General features: G+C 57.7%; 3 protein-coding genes across 6 annotated transcripts; all 3 read left to right on the forward strand.

Moving 5' to 3' along the window:
• The first annotated feature begins 2,208 nt into the window (after positions 1–2,208).
• NAGLU (N-acetyl-alpha-glucosaminidase) lies at positions 2,209–8,005 on the forward strand. The gene is made up of 6 exons (XM_045527025.1): positions 2,209–2,594; positions 3,365–3,512; positions 4,163–4,309; positions 4,488–4,573; positions 4,768–5,024; positions 6,605–8,005. The coding sequence occupies exons 1-6, from the start codon at positions 2,209–2,211 to the stop codon at positions 7,816–7,818; spliced, it is 2,238 nt and encodes a 745-aa protein (XP_045382981.1). The 3' UTR covers positions 7,819–8,005.
• Positions 8,006–8,482: 477 nt separating this feature from the next.
• HSD17B1 (hydroxysteroid 17-beta dehydrogenase 1) lies at positions 8,483–10,786 on the forward strand. 2 transcript variants are annotated; one of them, XM_045526595.1, is made up of 6 exons: positions 8,483–8,579; positions 8,667–8,834; positions 8,980–9,159; positions 9,330–9,423; positions 10,005–10,052; positions 10,150–10,786. In XM_045526595.1, the coding sequence occupies exons 1-6, from the start codon at positions 8,483–8,485 to the stop codon at positions 10,502–10,504; spliced, it is 942 nt and encodes a 313-aa protein (XP_045382551.1). In that variant the 3' UTR covers positions 10,505–10,786. The 2 variants fall into 2 exon arrangements, with proteins under 2 accessions (XP_045382551.1, XP_045382552.1); XM_045526596.1 differs by having other exon boundaries at positions 9,884–10,061; positions 10,150–10,383.
• A 3,086-nt stretch (positions 10,787–13,872) lies between these two features.
• On the forward strand, positions 13,873–18,007 carry COASY (Coenzyme A synthase). Of its 3 annotated transcripts, none has more exons than XM_045526590.1 (10): positions 13,873–13,939; positions 14,339–15,049; positions 15,673–15,887; positions 16,180–16,311; positions 16,431–16,620; positions 16,705–16,769; positions 16,955–17,039; positions 17,197–17,294; positions 17,387–17,533; positions 17,625–18,007. In XM_045526590.1, exons 2-10 carry the CDS (start codon positions 14,350–14,352, stop codon positions 17,685–17,687), a joined length of 1,695 nt encoding a protein of 564 aa, XP_045382546.1. In that variant the 5' UTR covers positions 13,873–13,939; positions 14,339–14,349; the 3' UTR covers positions 17,688–18,007. The 3 variants fall into 3 exon arrangements, with proteins under 3 accessions (XP_045382546.1, XP_045382544.1, XP_045382545.1); XM_045526588.1 differs by having other exon boundaries at positions 13,876–13,939; positions 16,434–16,620; XM_045526589.1 differs by lacking the exons at positions 17,197–17,294; positions 17,625–18,007 and having other exon boundaries at positions 13,876–13,939; positions 17,333–17,480.
• Positions 18,008–18,020: the final 13 nt, after the last annotated feature.

The raw sequence follows: 18,020 nt of genomic DNA on the forward strand, positions 1-18,020 counted from the left end.
TGTATCTTAGTTTATTCAACTGGCCCCCTACTGACCTCAAAGAGTTCCCAGCCTGGTGGGAAAGATGAGAAAAGAGACATGTGACACGCAGGAGTTAATCGGTGAAGCTCGTGCCTCAGCACCCATGGGCCCAGGCTTTGAAAGTATTTCTAACCCCTGGGTGGTGGTCCCAACCTGCTGGCCCTGCCAGCAACCCGCTACAACTCTGGGTAAATACAGACGCCACAAAGGGGCAGCCTGAGCCTGAGGGTGACCTGCAGCCCAGTTACATGGTGAGCTGGTCTATGCAAACCTACCCCCAAAGGCTAAGGAAGCTGAGAGGCCGAAGAATGAGACTGAAAAATCCAGTTTCTCAGAAAGAAACATTTGATAGGGACTTTTGAGCAGAAGCCATGTCTCAGACTGTGCAACTCTGCACTGTTGGCCCCTAGGCCCAGGGATTGTATACCATAGGGAATCTGCCTAAGGGCAGAATTTACGGTGTGTGTGAAAGTAGAAATCTTACAGGCATTCCTGGAAGGTGGGGTTAATCAGAAGTGAACATGGCGGATTAGCATGCAAGATGGAGTTGCTTTAGACTCCACCCCCCACCCCGCAATGTGTTCCCCTAAGATCCAGAAATGCTGGTAAAATTAGGTCCTGGGAAGAGGAGAGTCTAGCAAATCTGACCTGGAGCCAAGGGGTGTTTGGAAGGGGAATTGGGGACTGAGGGGGAGGGGCAGGGGCACATCTCTCTAGGCCAGGCTTGGAGCTGCTCCCTGGGAAAGGCTGAGAACCCCCTGATACTAGAAACTGAGTGGGAGCAGGGGCCGCACCTGCAGGAGCTGCTTGCTGAGCCAGGAACCAGAGGTAGGGGCATTCCATTGTGTCTGCAGCAGCGGGGGCAGGGGGTGGAGTAGCTCAACGGACTCCCAGGTGGTCTTTCAGTCTGGGCTCTGGTTTCTCTGGACTAGATGACCCCACTCTGACCCCTTCCCTGGCCCTGAGCTCCTTCACTCAGACCTGGCAATCTGGAAAAATCTACACCCACCTCCAAAAGGACTCATGATCCTTTCAAAGAGCAATATGTCTAAAGAGCGCCCAAACTGCCCCACTCAAGGCCCCCCTGCCAAACAGGCAGCCTGAGAAGATGCATTACCTGGGGAAGAGCGGCGAGAACCCAGCCCTGGGAGTTAGGAGTTCCAGGCTCTAGCCCAGAGCTGCTCTCCTACTGGTTGTTAATCTTGCCCGAGTCACTCTCTTTCTCTGGTCCTCAGTTTCCTAATCTGTAAAATGAAGACAACTCCTCTCCTGCAGCTGCTGCCCTTTGAGGGTTAGAGGGAGAGGCTGTAACTCTCGTGCCAGCCAGACCATGCTCCACCACCAGTCCGGGCCCTCAGGGCTCATCCTTCCACCAGCCTCCTGACCCCTTAGTTTCTCCAATCTGCAAAGCTCTTTGCTTGTCGGGGGCCTTCGTGGATGCATTTCCTCTGCCTGGAAGGCTCTTCCCCTCACTCTTCTCCTAACCAATTCCTATTCAACCTTGAGTTTTAGATTAAATGTCACCTCCCTTTAGAAGCCTTAGAATGAGTCCCCTTGCACTTCTTCACAGTATCACAACTATAATGGAAATCCTTATTTATGTAAGTATTTGGTTTCTAGGTCTCCCCCAGATAGGGGCGGGTAGAGACAGTCTATGCTGTTCATTCATCAGCATAGCAGGAGCTATAGCAGTGCCGGATACAAAATAAACTCCAAGGCGGGGCGCGGTGGCTCACGCCTAAAATCCCAGCACTTTGGGAGGCTGAGGCGGGAGGATCGCTTGAGCCCAGGAGTTTGAGGTTACAACGAACTACGATCAGGCCACTGCACCCCAGCCTGGGCGCGGAGCAGGGAACCTGTCTCTAAAAACAAAACAAAAATAAACTCCAAATAAATATTTATTGGATGAATGGAGCTGATTTGCATATGAAAGCGCCTTGTACCGGAGGTGCTTTGCGAAGGACAGCGGGTCCCATACCGCTCTGGATGTTTTAAGTTGCTGGGGTCACGCGCCCCGCACCGCGTGCGGTCACGAGGCACCCCCGGGGCGCGGTCTGGGACCCGGAAGTGGGTCCGCCGACGGGAGCCCGAGCTTCCCTTTCGGCTGCACGTGGCCCGAGGCGCGCAGCTGATTGGACCCGGCCGTCCCGCCCCCGGCTGTGCGGCGGCCGCCGCCGGGCTGAGACCATGGCGGCGGCGGCGGCGGTGGCCGCGGCTCTGGGGTTCCTGCTCCTGGCCGGGGCCGGGGGCACGGCCGGCGACGAGGCCCGGGAGGCGGAGGCCGTGCGGGCGCTCGTGGCCCGGCTGCTGGGGCCCGGGCCGGCGGCCGGCTTCTCGGTGTCGGTGGAGCGCGCCCTGGCGGCCGCGTCGGGCTTGGACACCTACAGCCTGAGCGGCGGCGGCGGGGCGCGGGTGCGGGTGCGCGGCTCCACTGGCGTGGCGGCCGCCGCGGGGCTGCACCGCTATCTGCGCGACTTCTGCGGCTGCCACGTGGCCTGGTCGGGCTCCCAGCTGCGCCTGCCGCGGCCGCTGCCCGCCGTGCCGAAGGAGCTGACCGAGGCCACGCCCAACAGGTACCGGGCGCTTCCCCGCAGCGGCCCCGCGCCCAGCCTGGGCGCCCAGCCCTCGCTGAATCCCCGCCCCGCTCCGGCACTCACTAGGCTGGTGCTACGGAGAAGAGGAGGCCAGAGAAGGGAGATGATGCTGCCTTCAAATCCTTGCTCGGCCTGTAACAGTGTGTGTCCTTGAGCAAGTCAGCCTCTCCCATCCTTACTTGGCCCACCTGAAACGTGGAATTGTGGCATCTGCCGTGCAGTGTTGGGTGTGAGAGTCTGCACGATGGTGGACCTAGAGCTGGTGGTGTATAATTGGTGATCGGCACATTTTATTACCTTCCTTCCCCAGCCTCTTTTTGAAGCTGCTGACAGAGGAATGAGCCCACCCCCTCACACCGTATGGAGTGATGTGTTCACGTATCTGTCTCTCCGTTAGACTGTGGGGACAGAGACCCGCCTTCCAGGACAGGGACCCACCTTGCCATATAGCAATGAAACACTGTGCACAGAGCAGGGCCTCTGGAAGTGTGGAATGGAAATGGAATGTGCACACACACGGGTCTGCTAGGCTAGGGGTTCCTGGGAGTGTGCTGAGGGCAGGTGGGGGGCACCTCAGAAGCTCAGGTACCTAGTCCCACCTCCACCTGGGTGTGTTTGGAGCCCCTCCCCTCTCCCCTAGATGGAGGAATAGGGGGGAGTTGTTTCAGAGCCTGGACGCCCTCCAGGTTTTTCCAGGGGAACGTCCCCTTTGGGGTGGGATGCTTCCCAGCTCATGCCGCTGCCTGCAGGTACCGCTATTACCAGAACGTGTGCACCCAAAGCTATTCCTTTGTGTGGTGGGACTGGGCCCGCTGGGAGCAAGAGATCGACTGGATGGCGCTGAACGGCATCAACCTGGCACTGGCCTGGAGCGGCCAGGAGGCCATCTGGCAGCGGGTACATGCCCACCTGGCCCCTCCACACTGTCCTGCCCACGTGTCTCCACCTGCCCCCCACCCAGCGTCAGCACAGTGTCTGGCACACGGAGAATAAGTGTTTCAGAAGTGTCAATGGCATGTACAATGGCTCCAGCCCTCTAGAAATGGAGGCTTCCATTCCTGAGACAAGCATGTTCGAGGGTTACTGTGGGGTAGCCCTGGCACTCTAAGAAGCTGGGGCTCTTGTCCCAACCCCCACATGAGGCCAGTCGCATGGCACTGTAGATCCTTCTCATTAGCAACTCTGCATCTGCCTCCCTGGGAGCCTCCCTGAGCACTGGCCACTCCAGGGCTGCTTCACCTCCTTGCAGAGCAGTCCTGCCTTCCATCTGGCTTCTCCAGGAAGCCTTCTAAGACCCCCTCCCTGCTTAGAGGAAAGCCCTTTTGTGCCCAATCTCCTCACCCATGCGACAAAGGTGACATACTAGTGAACTCACCTGCTCACAAGCTTCTTTCCCCTGGACCGTGGGATCCTTGCAGGCAGGGGTCAGATTTTGTCCTGGTAGCCCTAGTGCCCAGCATAGGGAAGCAAAGAATGAATGCTGAATGAATGAATTGATGAATGGGGATGAATATATTTATATGTGTGGGGATTGCCCTCCTTCACAGGTGTACCTGTCCTTGGGCCTGACCCAGTCAGAGATCGATGAGTACCTCACTGGCCCTGCCTTCCTGGCCTGGGGCCGCATGGGTAACCTGCACACCTGGGGCGGCCCCCTGCCCCACTTCTGGCACCTCAAGGAGCTTTACCTGCAGGTAGAAGGATGGGAAGGAAGGGAAGGGGTGGGATTGTGCTAGATAGTCATGGGCCCAGGTATTTGGCCAGCCTCAGGGTTCTTAACAGGACTCTGGTGACTCTGTGTGCCCTGCTGAGTGCGGGCATCCCCCATGGGGGTAGCAGTGGTCTCGCTCACCAGCCCCCCATCCCTCCTAGCATCGGATCCTGGACCGGATGCGCTCCTTCGGCATGATCCCAGTGTTACCTGCATTTGCAGGGCATGTCCCCAAGGCTATCACCAGGTGAGGTTCTCCTCTCACCCCCCACTCAGCTCAGAGGGGGAATTTTCTCTTGTAAGACATGACTTAAAGAAAAACTTAAACTCTGGATGTAGACTTGGGTTTGATCCTGGCTCTGCTACCAAGTAGCTGTGTGACTTTGCCATAAGGGTTTATAATCATATATTTGTGTGCGTGTGCCTTTTGCTCCCCACTAGGGTGTTCCCTCAGGTCAATGTCACCCAGATGGGCAGCTGGGGACACTTCAACTGCTCCTACTCCTGCTCCTTCCTTCTGGCTCCGGGAGACCCCATATTTCCCCTCATCGGGAGCCTCTTCTTACGGGAGCTGACCAAAGAGTTTGGCACAGACCACATCTACGGGGCCGACACTTTTAACGAGATGCAGCCTCCCTCCTCGGAGCCCTCCTACCTGGCTGCTGCCACCTCTGCTGTCTATGAGGCCATGACCGCAGGTACACTGCCTGGGGAGGTGGGGAAGGGAAGCCCCCCAGACCCTTAGAAAGATGGTGGTGTTGCCACCCAAGCAGGTTCATTTGCCCCTGCCCAGGAAGCACCCAATACGCTGAGGCAGCAGGTTTTACGGTGGAGAAAGAGTCTTTATTCCACGTAGCACTAAGCAGGGAAATGGGAGAAATTTCTCCAATCCGCCTCCCCAAGAACTTGGGAGACAGGGTTTTTTGGGATAGTTTGGTAGGCAAGGGATTAGGCAATTAGGTTTTTTAATTAGGGCAAAGTTATAGGGGTGTAGGAATCATCTCCTTGGGTTGCTCCAGTCCCTGGGGTCACAATTCCAGTTGAGTCGGTTTCGTGGTAGGGGCCGCTGGTCTGCGTGGACCAGTCCATCTACTGGAATGCGGGGCCTGGGAAATATCTTAAAAACTCCCTTCAGGTTCCGAAAAGGTGATGTTATCTACAGAGAAAGTTAAGAATCTTTATGGACACCGGCTATGGGGAGAAGTTAAGATCTTTATGACCACCAGCTACGTGCCTCCGGAGCGAGTGGCAATTACAGGGGGACAGTTACTAATATTATCATTATTTTTAGCTAGGCCTGTGTATTATTTTTCGCTAAGCCCTTACCACAGTTCTCGCCTTGCACCCTGTTATTGAAGGGCGGTTTCGGTGGCAGAGGTCAGTGGGGGTGGTACGGGAATAACACCACCTCCCTGTAACACACAACGCTTCACAGTGTACCAAGCACTCGTGCTTACACGTCATCTTATTTAATCCCACCTTGGTTGAGGGACAGCTCTGGAACTAGACAACCTGGGTCGCACCCTGGCACTGCTATTTCCTGGCTGTGTGACTTCTGACAAGTTCCTCCCTCCCAGTGTTTCAGTTGCTTCATCTGTAACATGGGGCTACCTTATGGGTAGGATGATGCCTGGGCCAGAGAAAAGAGTCATTAAGTGCTAGCAATTAAAAAGATTTGATTTGGTCTCTGTTGCGTTGCTGAGGTAGGTAAGGTGGGCCAGCAGTTAGGGGAGGCGCCCAAAGGTGCTGAGTGCCCATCCTGCTACGCAGATGTGCAGCAAGGGCTCCTTCCTGCCACTTACAAGTCAGGAATGGCGTGGCAGGGAGGCCGCTCTGTTAGCTGGAGGGAGCAGATTGGCTCAGGCTTCCTTGAGCAGTGCCACTCTGGGTGTGATCCAGACTCAGCAGCGTTAGCATCACCCCAAACCGTCAGATGTGCAAATTCTTGGACTTCACCCCAGACTTCCTGAATCAGAAGCTGCAGGTGCTGGGAGCTGGGCATCCCTGTCTCACCAAGCCTTCTGGATAATTCTGATGCCCCTGGAAGCTTGATGAACACTGTCCTGGAGTTGGGAGGAGGTGGGAATGGGGCAGGGGATGGGTCACAGTATGTCCCGCTGGTGGGGGCATCACAAGGGAAGGTGTGTCCTGTGATAGGAAGAGTCATTTAACCTTTCTGGACCTTTGTTTCCTAGTCTACAGAATGGGGTCAACATTCCCCTGGGCCCCCTCTTTTCTCATTACCTCTCTTCTCTGTCCCCCCCACCTCTGATTGTAGTGGACCCTGATGCTGTGTGGCTGCTCCAAGGCTGGCTCTTCCAGCACCAGCCCGAGTTCTGGGGGCCGGTGCAGGTCGAGGCTGTGCTGGGGGCTGTGCCCCGAGGCCGCCTCCTGGTTCTGGACCTGTTTGCGGAGAACCAGCCCGTGTACGTCCGCACAGCTTCCTTCCGGGGCCAGCCCTTCATCTGGTGCATGCTGCACAACTTCGGGGGCAACCATGGCCTCTTTGGAGCCTTGGAGGCCGTGAACCGAGGTCCCAAAGCTGCCCGCCTCTTCCCCAACTCCACCATGGTAGGCACAGGCATGGCCCCTGAGGGCATCAACCAGAACGAAGTGGTCTACGCCCTCATGGCTGAGCTGGGCTGGCGGAAGGACCCAGTGCCAGATTTGGCGGCCTGGGTGACCAGCTTTGCTGACCGGCGCTATGGGGTCTCCCACCGGGATGCAGAGGCAGCGTGGAGGCTGCTGCTCAGGAGTGTCTACAACTGCTCCGGGGAGGCCTGCCGGGGCCACAATCACAGTCCTCTGGTCAAGCGGCCGTCCCTACAGATGAATACCACGGTCTGGTACAACCAATCCGATGTGTTCGAGGCCTGGCGACTACTGCTAACAACTGCCCCCACCCTGGCTGCCAGCCCAGCCTTCCGCTATGACCTGCTGGATGTCACTCGCCAGGCAGTCCAGGAGCTGGTCAGCCTGTACTATGAGGAGGCGAGGACCGCCTACCTGAACAAGGAGCTGGCCCCCCTGTTGAAGGCTGGGGGTGTCCTGGCCTATGAGCTTCTGCCTGCGCTGGATGAAGTGCTGGCTAGTGACAGCCGCTTCTTGCTGGGCAGCTGGCTGGAGCAGGCCCGGGCAGTGGCAGTCAGTGAGACTGAGGCCGATTTCTATGAGCAGAACAGCCGCTACCAGCTGACCCTGTGGGGGCCGGTGGGCAACATCCTAGACTACGCTAACAAGCAGCTGGCGGGACTGGTGGCCGACTACTACACCCCCCGCTGGCAGCTCTTCATGCAGGCGCTGGCGGACAGCTTGGCCCAGGGCATCCCTTTCCAACAGCGCCAGTTTGACAAGAATGTCTTCCAGCTGGAGCAGGCCTTTGTCCTCAGCTCGCGGAGGTATCCCAGCCAGCCTCAAGGAGACACGGTGGACCTGGCCAAAAAGATCTTCCTCAAATATTACCCCCGGTGGGTAAATGGCTCTTTGTGTTAGATTAACCACCCCCCGGCCATGTTCTTCCCAAGCTCCGGGTTGGGGCAGGTTCCCAGGGCCGGGACTCATATGCCCAGGCCTGGGAGAAGGACCCAAGGCCTGCTAGTGGGGTCAGGCCTGGGGGTTTGGAGGGAAGTTTTGGGATTAAAGTACTGTTTTCTGTCAACTTAATAAACTGATGAATCAACCTGGGTTGTCAGAATGAGAAGGTCACTGCCAGGATGCTACAGCATGGACCCCGGTGTAGGGCCAGTTCTCCCTGCTCCTTGCCTCGGCTTCCCCATTTTTAATATAACCCCTGACCTTTGAACTGAGAACATCCTCAGAAAGCCTTTACTTTCACACCCTCAGCAGCAAACTTCGTCCCTGTGGGACAGAGGCATGCCCAGAGTGCCACTTGGTGCAGACATGGGAACCCATGCCCCTGCTTGCAAAGCCTTCCCTCCCTCTGACTAGCAGCTAGGACAGTTGGGTGTTCCAAGCAGGGGCCTCATCCCTGCTTTGACCCAGAGCAGGGTGGGGAGAGCAAGCCAGGGAGGGCTCAGCCTTGAGATTGCGCTGCAGACACAACAAGGGGTGGGGGCCCCAGCAGGCAGGGGCGGGGCGAAGCAGGTGATATCCAGCCCGGAGACCCGAGCCCTAGCGTCTCCCTACTCGTCTCCCCATGGAGCGCACCGTGGTGCTCATCACTGGCTGCTCCTCCGGCATCGGCCGGCACCTGGCCCTGCGTCTGGCGTCAGACCCGTCCCGGAGCTTCAAAGGTCTATAAATGGACAGGGATGGAGAGAGGAGGAGCCCTTAGAGGTAAGCAGGGAATTCAGGTCTTCATCCTGTCCCTGAACCTCCAGTGTACGCCACGCTGAGGGACCTGAGGGCGCAGGGGCCGCTGTGGGAGGAGGCCCGGGCCCGGGGGTGCCCTCCCGACTCCCTGGAGACGTTGCAGCTCGACGTGAGGGACTCAGATTCTGTGGCCGCCGCCCGGGCACGCGTGACCGAGGGCCGCGTGGACGTGCTGGGTGAGCCTCCCTGAAACACATGTGCTCCTAGGAGCCTTCTCTGTCCTGTGTCCAAACCAGGATGTCCCGAGGCCAGGGAACACTAGGGGACAGGCCGGGACTGAGGGCTGTGTGTGAGGCGGGCGGGGTCGGGCCTCTCCCGCAGTGTGTAACGCGGGCCGGGGTCTGCTGGGGCCGCTGGAGGCGCACGCTGCGGGTGCGGTGAGCTCCGTGCTGGACGTGAACGTGGCCGGGACGGTGCGGACGCTGCAAGCCTTCCTGCCAGACATGAAGCGGCGCCGCTCCGGACGCGTGCTGGTGACAGGGAGCATGGGAGGCTTGATGGGTGAGTGGAAGGGGCGGGGCCAGAGGCGCGAAGGGGGCGGAGGCTCCGCGGGAGATGGGCGGGGCCCTGGCGGAGGCGGGGCCTGGAGAGGCGGTGGGCGCTGCTCGCGCTGCGCGCTCTTAGCGGGTCCCCTGTCCCGCGCGCCTCGGCAACCTCATCTCCCCTCCAAGGGCTGCCCTTCAACGCCGTTTACTGCGCCAGCAAGTTCGCGCTCGAAGGCTTATGCGAGAGTCTGGCGGTTCTGCTGCCGCCCTTCGGGATCCAGTGAGTCACCACCCCGCCTCCCAACCCTCTGACCCCCGACCTTGGGAGCTCCGACACCCCGTTTTGTTGGAGCTGTTCTCAGGCGGTCTCCCTGGCCCTCACTGCCCCGCTCACACTGATGTGTGCCGGGCACTTGGCACACGGTATCTTACTTCACTTGCCGACCTGGCTACTGAGGGGTCGGTATTGTTATGGGGCAGTTCAGGCCCAGAGAGGTTAGGTGACCGGCCCCAGGTCACACAGCTGCAAGGGACCCAGCCAGGTTTGAATTCTGACGCCGGTGGCTCCCTCACAGCCTCAGAGGGATGTGGGAGCGCTTTTCGGGCAGTAAACGGCTTTTCAAGCGCTCGGGTTCGCCACCCGCGATCAGACCCTCTCGGGCCCTCCCTTCGCGGCTCGGGGCCGGGCTGGGGCCGGACTCGCGTCCGCCCCCGCCCACCCGCCGCTCTCGGGCCCGCAGCGTGAGCCTCATCGAGTGCGGCCCGGTGCGCACCGCCTTCCAGGACAAGCTGGAGGGCGGCCCGGGAGGGGCGCTGGACTGCACGGACGCCCAGACCCGCCACCTCTTCTCCCTCTACCAGCGCCACTGCGAGCAGGTCTTCCGCGAGGCGGCGCAGGACCCGGAGGAGGTGACAGAGGTGGGCGCGGGGCGGGGCTCCGGGAGCGGGGGCGGGGCGCGGATTCCGCGCCCAGCCGGGGCCCGAGCTCCTCTTCCCGCCGCCGCAGGTCTTCCTCACCGCGCTGCGCGCCCCGCGGCCAGCCCTGCGCTACTTCAGCACCGAGCGCTTCCTGCCCCTGGCGCGGCTGCGCCTGGAAGACCCCAGCGGCTGCAGCTACGTGGCCGCCATGCAACGCGCGGTGTTCGCCGACGAGCCAGCCGAGGCCGGGGCCGGAGGCCGGGGGGGCCCTGAGCTCGGCGCTCCTCCCGCCGCCCCGCAATAAAGGCTCCATCCTCCCCTGCGTCCCGCTCCCTCCTTTGCGTCCCAGGGCTGTGAAGTCTCCGGGGACGGGGAGGGGGTGGCAGCTGCACTGCGCTGGCGCGTGCAGCGGGTGGAAAGGTGATTTAGAGAGATCGCATTAGCCCCGGGTATCCCCTGCACGGAAACCCAGGTCCAGAAAGAGGAATAGGCTAGTCCAGGGTCAGACCTTAGAGTGTCACAGGGTCACACGGCAGAGGCAGAGCTAGGACGCAGTCTCTGGGTACGTGAGTGACGTCTGTAGTGATAGAAGTTAAGCAGACTTGGGGTTGGGGGAGAGTCGGGCTGTGACTCAGCCCCCATTAGGCAGGGATCTCAGGCAAGGTCCTTACCTTCTCTGGAGTCTGTTTTCTTTTTTCTTTTTTTTGAAACAGAGCCTCGCTCTGTTGCCCGGGCTAGAGTGCCATGGCATCAGCCTAGCTCACAGCAACCTCAAACTTCTGGGCTCAAGCAATCCTCCTGCCTCAGCCTCCCGAGGAGCTGGGACTACAGGCATGCGCCACCATGCCCAGCTAATTTTTTCTGTATGTTTTTAGTTGTCCAGTTAATTGCTTTAAATTTTTTTACTAGAGACGGGGTCTCGCTCTTGCTCAGGCTGGTCTCGAACTCCTGACCTTGGGCGATCTGCCCGCCTCAGCCTCCTGGAGTGCTAGGATTACAGGCGTGAGCCACCGCACCCAGCTTGTTTTCTTATTTATGAAATGAGAATAATAATACCTGTCTCATGGGTCTTATTAGGGAATAAGTGAGATAATGTCTGAAAGTGCTGGTATAGAGATCTTAATAGCGTGCTATGACTATTATTATTCCTACTAGTAGTGTTACTATTGTTATATTCCTATGTGGACCAGATGTGTAAAGAAGGAACAGAGCTAAACAAATCAAAGGGAGACAGCCTCAATTGCCATCGCGTCCTTGGTCCTTGCCCTCTGCCCCAGACAAGACTCAGCAGGAGAGATCCCCACGAGCGTGGACACTGCATCTCACCAGTCTGTGCAGCCGCGGCTCCAGGCCTGGCTGCTTTGCTGCATTGGTCTGTCCTCCTTCCTGAGCCCAGCGGAGGGCTGCAGGGTGTCAAGAGCCACTGATAGGGGCCAGCAGGGTCATGGGGCCCATCTCTTAACTTCTGTGGGGGTCTGGTGGGGAGGAGGAATAGAGAACAGATAGAGGCCAGGTGAGGATGTGCCAGAGGACGGGGGCAGGAGTGTCCCGGGAGGGGATGGTACTGAGGTAGGGCTTAGGCTGGAGGGGGGATCCTGTCTGAGAGGAAGGGAAGGGTGAGGGGTGATGGCCCTTTGGAACAGGCAGGAAGAGAGCCTGGGAAGTGGGAACAGAGAGGAACCTACTGGGGTCCTTGGGGCTTTGTGGGAGACCTTGGGGGACAGAGGCACAACATCCTGACGCGCCCCTGCCTCCAGATAAGGCTCTTCTCTGGCCTTGTTGGACTGCTTGCTGCCTCTGCTCTTGGAGGAGGGAAGGAGCCTCACAGCCCCCCAACCCCTGCTGGTCTCTCTGTCCTGCTGCCCCAGACACAGATCTGTTGTTCCTACAGCGTCCAGGAAGGCCACAGGAAGGGGAGAAGGCCAAGGTGGCATGAATTTCTGAGGCATGGGACCTGCTCTCAGAGTCTGACTTCTTTGCCCCTCTGTGTGAGAGTGTGTGTGTATGTGTGTATGTATGCACTCACAAGGTCACCCCTGGGGGACAGGGTGATAAGAGAGGCAATGTGTGACCCCTCTCTCTTGATCTTGGATCTGAATCCTGCCTCTTTCTGACCTCATCTCACACCACTCTCCATCTCTGCCATCCAATTCAGCTTCACTAGCCTCCTGCCTTGTGCCGTTTGCACTTGCTGTTCCCTCTGTCTGGCTCACTTTCCCCTGATCTCTGATTCTAGCTCCTCCTCCACGTCTGTGTTTTCCTGGACCACCCTATCTAAAATAGCATTCCCTTCAGTAAGACTGATAGCTAAAAAGAAAAAATTAATAAAATAAAATAGCATTCCCTCTTCTCTACTATAGTCCCCCTAGTCTGCTTTATTTTTCGTCATAGCCCTTATCATCAAATGTAATATAGATTTGTTTATTGTTTATTCACCACCCTCTCCCTGGACACACAGAAATCTAAGCCCCAGGAGGACAGACTTTGTTTTGTTCACTGATCTGTCATTTGTGCCTAAAAATATACCTACACATGGGATGCACTAAATACACATGACTCCTACATGGCATATCAGACTGTGTGTAAAGATGTCTTGGAACATTCTCTGGCAGCCTTTGCTGTTTGTTTCTTTTGGTCCTCTGTTTAAAATCCAACGTATGTCTCCTTCAAGAAGCCTGGTCCTTTAGTGCCTTTGAGGCTCTACAAGTCTTCCATCCTTAACTCCAAAGGCAGGTCCAGGTTTTGTGGGGCTTTTACATTTTGGAGGCCCTCTTTAAAAATACAGAGGCCTGGTGTGGTGGCTCGTCCCTGTAGTCCCAGCTGAGGCAGGAGGATCACTTGAGCCCAGGAGTTCAAGGCTGCAGTGAGCACCACTGCACTCTAGCCAGGCAACAGAGCAGGACCCTGTCTCTAAAAAAAGACAAAAGACAAACAAAATTAAGTATGAAAACGAACATTTATTTTTAAAAAGTCAGTATTTATTCAGTTAGGGAAAATAAACCACAGCACATTACTGGAATCTTGGAGGTTGGTTTCCCCTCCTTTTGAAATCTCCATGGACAATTTATCTGAAATGTTTTCTGGTGGCAACCTGGCTTCCCCTCCACACCAAGCCTGCCAATTCTGGACTTTTCAGTACTCATTAGCTTTGTGCTAAATCCTCGACCCTGGATCTCCCACCCTTTTCTCCTGTCCACAAAGACCCTGGCAGCTCCTCTGAGCTCACACGCAGAGCTTTCATTGCGAACAGGTGCCTCATTGGATCCGGGTGGTGCGGAGAGCCTCGTATAGCAGCCACAAGACCTGGTCTCTCTATGTCCCTAGAACACTCAGGGCTTCAATATTTCCATCTGTGAAATGAGTACTTGGACAGCACTGTATCCTCCCACATGACCGTCCTCGGACTGGGAGGGCACCAGGAAGGCTCTGGGAACGCCGGCCCTAGTACAAGCGCAAGCCTGTGACATCCTCCCCTCCCTTCCCCCAGAATGCAGAAGGGAAGCCGGCTGTTAGTTCTGGCTTTGCCGTTGCTCTTGGGTGACATGGCTGAAGCCATTCTCTACTCTCCTGGCCTGAGGAAGTGAGTGAAATGAGCTTTCAAACCCGCCTTGGCTTCCGCTCAGTCCGGGTGGGAGGCGGATCTGGGCCAGAGGATTCCCACTTATCCCCTGAGCCTTGGAGGGCAGCCCCGCCCCGTCAGCAGGACTAGCCCCACCCTACGACAAATCTCGCGAGAATCCCACTCGGCCGTGAAGTTAGGCGTTTGACCCTCTTCCGTTTCCGTAGCTGGGCGTCACGGTTTCTGAGCTAGTGCTTCCGGGTGGCAGCCCGGGAAGCCTACGCGGTGGTGCCAGCGGAACCAAAGCCCGCAGGTTTCAGTGAGTAGGGGACCGACCTGAGCTTGAGCGTTCCCCTTTAGTCTCCTCCTTCGGTTGCTTGAAGACCCTGGTGCAGCTTAGCAAAAGCGCCCAGGATTTCTGCATCCCCAGCCCCGTGACTCGGGGGCTCCCGTACGGTCCCCGCTTCCCCGTCCCAGGATTTCGATTCAGTTCAGTGAAGTCACCACCCCGTCTGAGACATGAGGAAACCAAAGCTTAGAGCACAGCCCCGAGCGCCGTTAGCCAGGCCCTGTCCCCTACCCTGGTTCCTCTCGATCGGCACTGAGATCCTGTTCCTGCTCCAGGTCCCCTTCTCCCGGCTCCAAAGCCCCGTGTAAGCCTCTGCCTCAGCCGCAGGCCCCTCAGTTACCCTCGCCTTGTCTCCCTGACTGTCCGCAGGTCTGGGCACCATGGCCGTATTCCGGTCGGGCCTCCTGGTGCTGACGACGCCGCTCGCCTCTCTAGCCCCTCGTCTGGCCCCCATCCTGACCTCGGCTTCCCGGCTGGTGAATCACACACTCTATGTACACTTGCAGCCGGGCATGAGCCTGGAGGGCCCGGCTCAGCCCCAGTCCAGCCCCGTGCAGGCCACGTTTGAGGTTCTTGATTTCATCACGCACTTCTATACTGGCGCCGAAGCCCACAGGAACCTGGACGTCAGAATTCTGCTGACCAATATCCGAACCAAGAGCGCCTTTCTCCCTCCCCAACCCATCTCAGTCCAGAATCTCGCCCACCCACCAGAAGTGGTGCTGACAGACTTCCAGACTCTGGATGGAAGCCAGTACAACCCGGTCAAACAACAGCTAGAACGTTATGCTACCAGCTGTTACAGCTGTTGTCCGAGACTGGCTTCGGTGTTGCTATATCCCGATTATGGGGCTAGGGAGCTGCCCATGGAGCCCATGGATGTCCCATTATTCTCCACGATCAGGCCAGCTTCCCCCGTGGCCAGGTCTCCAAAGCAGCCGGTGCGTGGCTACCAACGCGGGGCTGTGGGTGGCACGTTTGACCGCCTACATAATGCCCACAAGGTGTTGCTCAGTGTCGCATGCATCCTGGCCCAGGAGCAGCTTGTGGTGGGAGTAGCAGACAAAGATCTGTTGAAGAGTGAGTGAGAGGGACCCTGGATTAAGGCAGTGGAGGGCCCTCAAATCTCCCTCCATCATGCCCAGATCAAGGAAGGGTAGGGCCATCCATTACTGCCCACTCCACCCAAATGTCATGGTGCCTGACACTCAGTGCTAAGGATATTTTGTTAAATGAGTAAATGTAGATTTCTCAGCATGTGATCCAGTTACCTCTCAATCAAAATTCCCCAAATGCGAAGCAAAGGAATCTGCACTTTAACAAGTTCTCCAGGAGGTGAACCCTACTGAGACATGGAATAAATGGATGAGTGAGTTGTAGGTAGCAGTGCCACAGGCAGTAAGAGGAGACTCAGGAATAGCGTGGTTCTTGAATTCTCCATCTGACTCATGCCCACTGGCACTGCTAGTTGTTCGCTGTACTTTCCTGATGGCTTGTTCTCTGGACACATGCCAGCCCTTGCAGTCAGTGACTATGGTTCTTCCCCTTCATCCCCTCCCCCGCCACCACAGACCTTCCCAACTTAACCCTTTCTTTCTATCTGCCCCTCTGGAGATACAGTGCTTGGGGACACTCTTCCCCAAACCGACCCATACTCTTCCTCCCCAGTAAAAAGATCTCACAGTTCTGGGCTTCTTCCTCAGGCAAGGTGCTCCCTGAACTGCTCCAACCTTATGCAGAACGTGTGGAACACCTGAGTGAGTTCCTGGTGGACATCAAGCCCTCCTTGACTTTTGATATCATCCCCCTGCTGGACCCCTATGGGCCCGCTGGCTCTGACCCCTCCCTGGAGTTCCTGGTGGTCAGCGAAGAGACCTATCGTGGGGGGATGGCCGTCAACCGCTTCCGCCTTGAGAATGTAACCCCTGAGGGAGACTGGCAGAGGGAGTGGATGGGGACGGGGAAGGCCGTCATGGGGGCTGCTGGAAGCATCATGACCCCAGAGGAGGGAAGAGGGGGCTGAGGGTGGCGGGAAGAGGGGGCTGAGGGTGGCGGGAAGAAGCAAGGAGGAGCTAGTTCCCAGCTTGCCTGCTGTGGTGGAGGATCCTGGAGGAGGTAGGGAAGGACAAGGGGGCAGGCTGGGTGTCATGGTTTGCCCTTCTTCCTGTCACTCCCACTTTCCCTGTCTCACCTTTTCCCCTTTACCTTAGGGCCTGGAGGAGCTCGCCTTGTACCAAATCCAGCTGCTGCAGGACCTGAGCCACAAGGAAAATGAAGAGGACAAAGTCAGCTCCTCCAGCTTCCGCCAGCGAATGCTGGGAAAACTGCTTCGGCCTCCACACGTGAGCCTCCCCTTGCTCCCCCGTGCTGGAAATGTTGGCGAGTGGAAATGGAGGTGCGCAGCCCCAAGCATGAGCCTGAGAGCTCTCGTAACTGTGGGTTCCTTTTCATCCACCCCCAGAAGAGGTCAGAGCTCCCCCCATCCCTCTACGTGATAGGGCTGACCGGCATCAGCGGCTCTGGGAAGAGCTCAATAGCTAAGCGGCTAAAGGACCTAGGGGCATTTGTCATCGACAGTGACCAGCTGGGCCATCGGGCCTATGCCCCAGGTGGCCCTGCCTACCAGCCTGTGGTGGAGGCCTTTGGAACAGGTACTAACTGGGGCGCGCTAGAGGTGTCCTGAAGTGAGGAGACAGCCTGGCCTCTTTGCTCAGTCCTCTGTCTCTGTCATCCAGATATTCTCCATAAAGACGGCATCATCAATAGGAAGGTGCTAGGCAGCCGGGTGTTTGGGAACAAGGTAAACACACACCTCCTAGGGTCCTCAGCTGCTACCAGCTGCAGGGGTTGGGTTCCAGTGGACCTCTCTGGTTTGGTCTAGAATGCCCATTTCCACTCACCTGTTCCCAGTTACCACCTCCCCTTGGGCTGGCCCCATCTCTGGAGAAGGTAACTTCTGCCCCCTCCCTCTATCCCCCTCCCCAGAAGCAGCTGAAGATCCTCACGGACATTGTGTGGCCAGTTATCGCAAAGCTGGCCCGAGAGGAGATGGATTGGGCTGTGACTGAGGGTGAGTGGGAGGGATAATGGGAGCAGCCAAGGGGGACAGTGAAGTGGGTTCTTCCCCTGGGAGCTTCCCTGCCCAAGCCAGACCAACCACTTTCCCTGGGAGTGTGTTTCGTGGGTGCTCCGACCAGTAGCAAATGCAGTGACAGGTCTCCCCACAGGAAAGCATGTGTGCGTGATTGATGCCGCTATGCTGCTTGAAGCCGGCTGGCAGAACATGGTACATGAGGTGTGGACTGTTGTCATCCCAGAGACTGAGGTATCTGGACCCCACCCGCCACCCTATCCCCACTGCAGACTGTATCCTGCTGAGCTGGAATCCTTTCTGACAAATGCCTCGTGTGTGCCCAGGCTGTACGGCGCATCGTGGAGAGGGACGGCCTGAGTGAAGCTGCAGCTCAAAGCCGCCTGCAGAGCCAGATGAGTGGGCAGCAGCTTGTGGACCAGAGCCACGTGGTGCTGAGCACCTTGTGGGAGCCACATATCACCCAGCGCCAAGTTGGTGCCCAGGGAAAGGCTGGGTTGTGGGGAGGGAGTCCCCAGTGGGTGCCTGCCTGACTGTCCTCCCAACATTCTGGCCTACCCAAAGGTGGAGAAAGCCTGGGCCCTCCTGCAGGAGCGCATCCCCAAGACTCATCAGGCCCTTGACTGAAAATGAGTTCTCCGTGGGGCCACACCTGCCCCTGGAGCTGCTGAGATCCAGGGGTGAGGAGAAGTGGGGGCCTTGGTGCTTACCCTGGCTCAGGCCTAGAGGTCTCCAGGCTAAGCTGTGCAGGACGTGGCTGGGCCTGGTGGACACAGGCAACCTACTGAGCATGTTGGGGTTTGGCCAGCACCAAGGACGTGGCTGGTGTGGAGCAGACACCTCTGGGCTTCCGTCACCACCCTTGCCTCGGGGTGCCTGATACCCACAGCTGACTACAGTCAGGGCAAACACTGAACTTGTAATATAATTAAAGGTGAATGTTTCCAGGTGGTGCCTGTA

This window comes from Lemur catta, chromosome 15 (assembly GCF_020740605.2).
Source record: "Lemur catta isolate mLemCat1 chromosome 15, mLemCat1.pri, whole genome shotgun sequence".
Classification (NCBI taxonomy): domain Eukaryota; kingdom Metazoa; phylum Chordata; class Mammalia; order Primates; family Lemuridae; genus Lemur; species Lemur catta.

Coding starts and splice junctions, on each gene's coding strand:
- HSD17B1 (XM_045526595.1), top strand. CDS start 8,483: ATGGAGCGCACCGTGGTGCTCATCACTGGCTGCTCCTCCGGCATCGGC. Junction 9,160..9,329: donor GAGCATGGGAGGCTTGATGG/GTGAGTGGAAGG, acceptor CTCCCCTCCAAG/GGCTGCCCTTCAACGCCGTT. Junction 9,424..10,004: donor CTGCCGCCCTTCGGGATCCA/GTGAGTCACCAC, acceptor TCCCTCTACCAG/CGCCACTGCGAGCAGGTCTT.
- COASY (XM_045526590.1), top strand. CDS start 14,350: ATGGCCGTATTCCGGTCGGGCCTCCTGGTGCTGACGACGCCGCTCGCC. Junction 16,770..16,954: donor GCCGGGTGTTTGGGAACAAG/GTAAACACACAC, acceptor CCCCCTCCCCAG/AAGCAGCTGAAGATCCTCAC. Junction 17,040..17,196: donor GGATTGGGCTGTGACTGAGG/GTGAGTGGGAGG, acceptor GTCTCCCCACAG/GAAAGCATGTGTGCGTGATT.
- NAGLU (XM_045527025.1), top strand. CDS start 2,209: ATGGCGGCGGCGGCGGCGGTGGCCGCGGCTCTGGGGTTCCTGCTCCTG. Junction 2,595..3,364: donor ACCGAGGCCACGCCCAACAG/GTACCGGGCGCT, acceptor CGCTGCCTGCAG/GTACCGCTATTACCAGAACG. Junction 3,513..4,162: donor AGGAGGCCATCTGGCAGCGG/GTACATGCCCAC, acceptor CCTCCTTCACAG/GTGTACCTGTCCTTGGGCCT.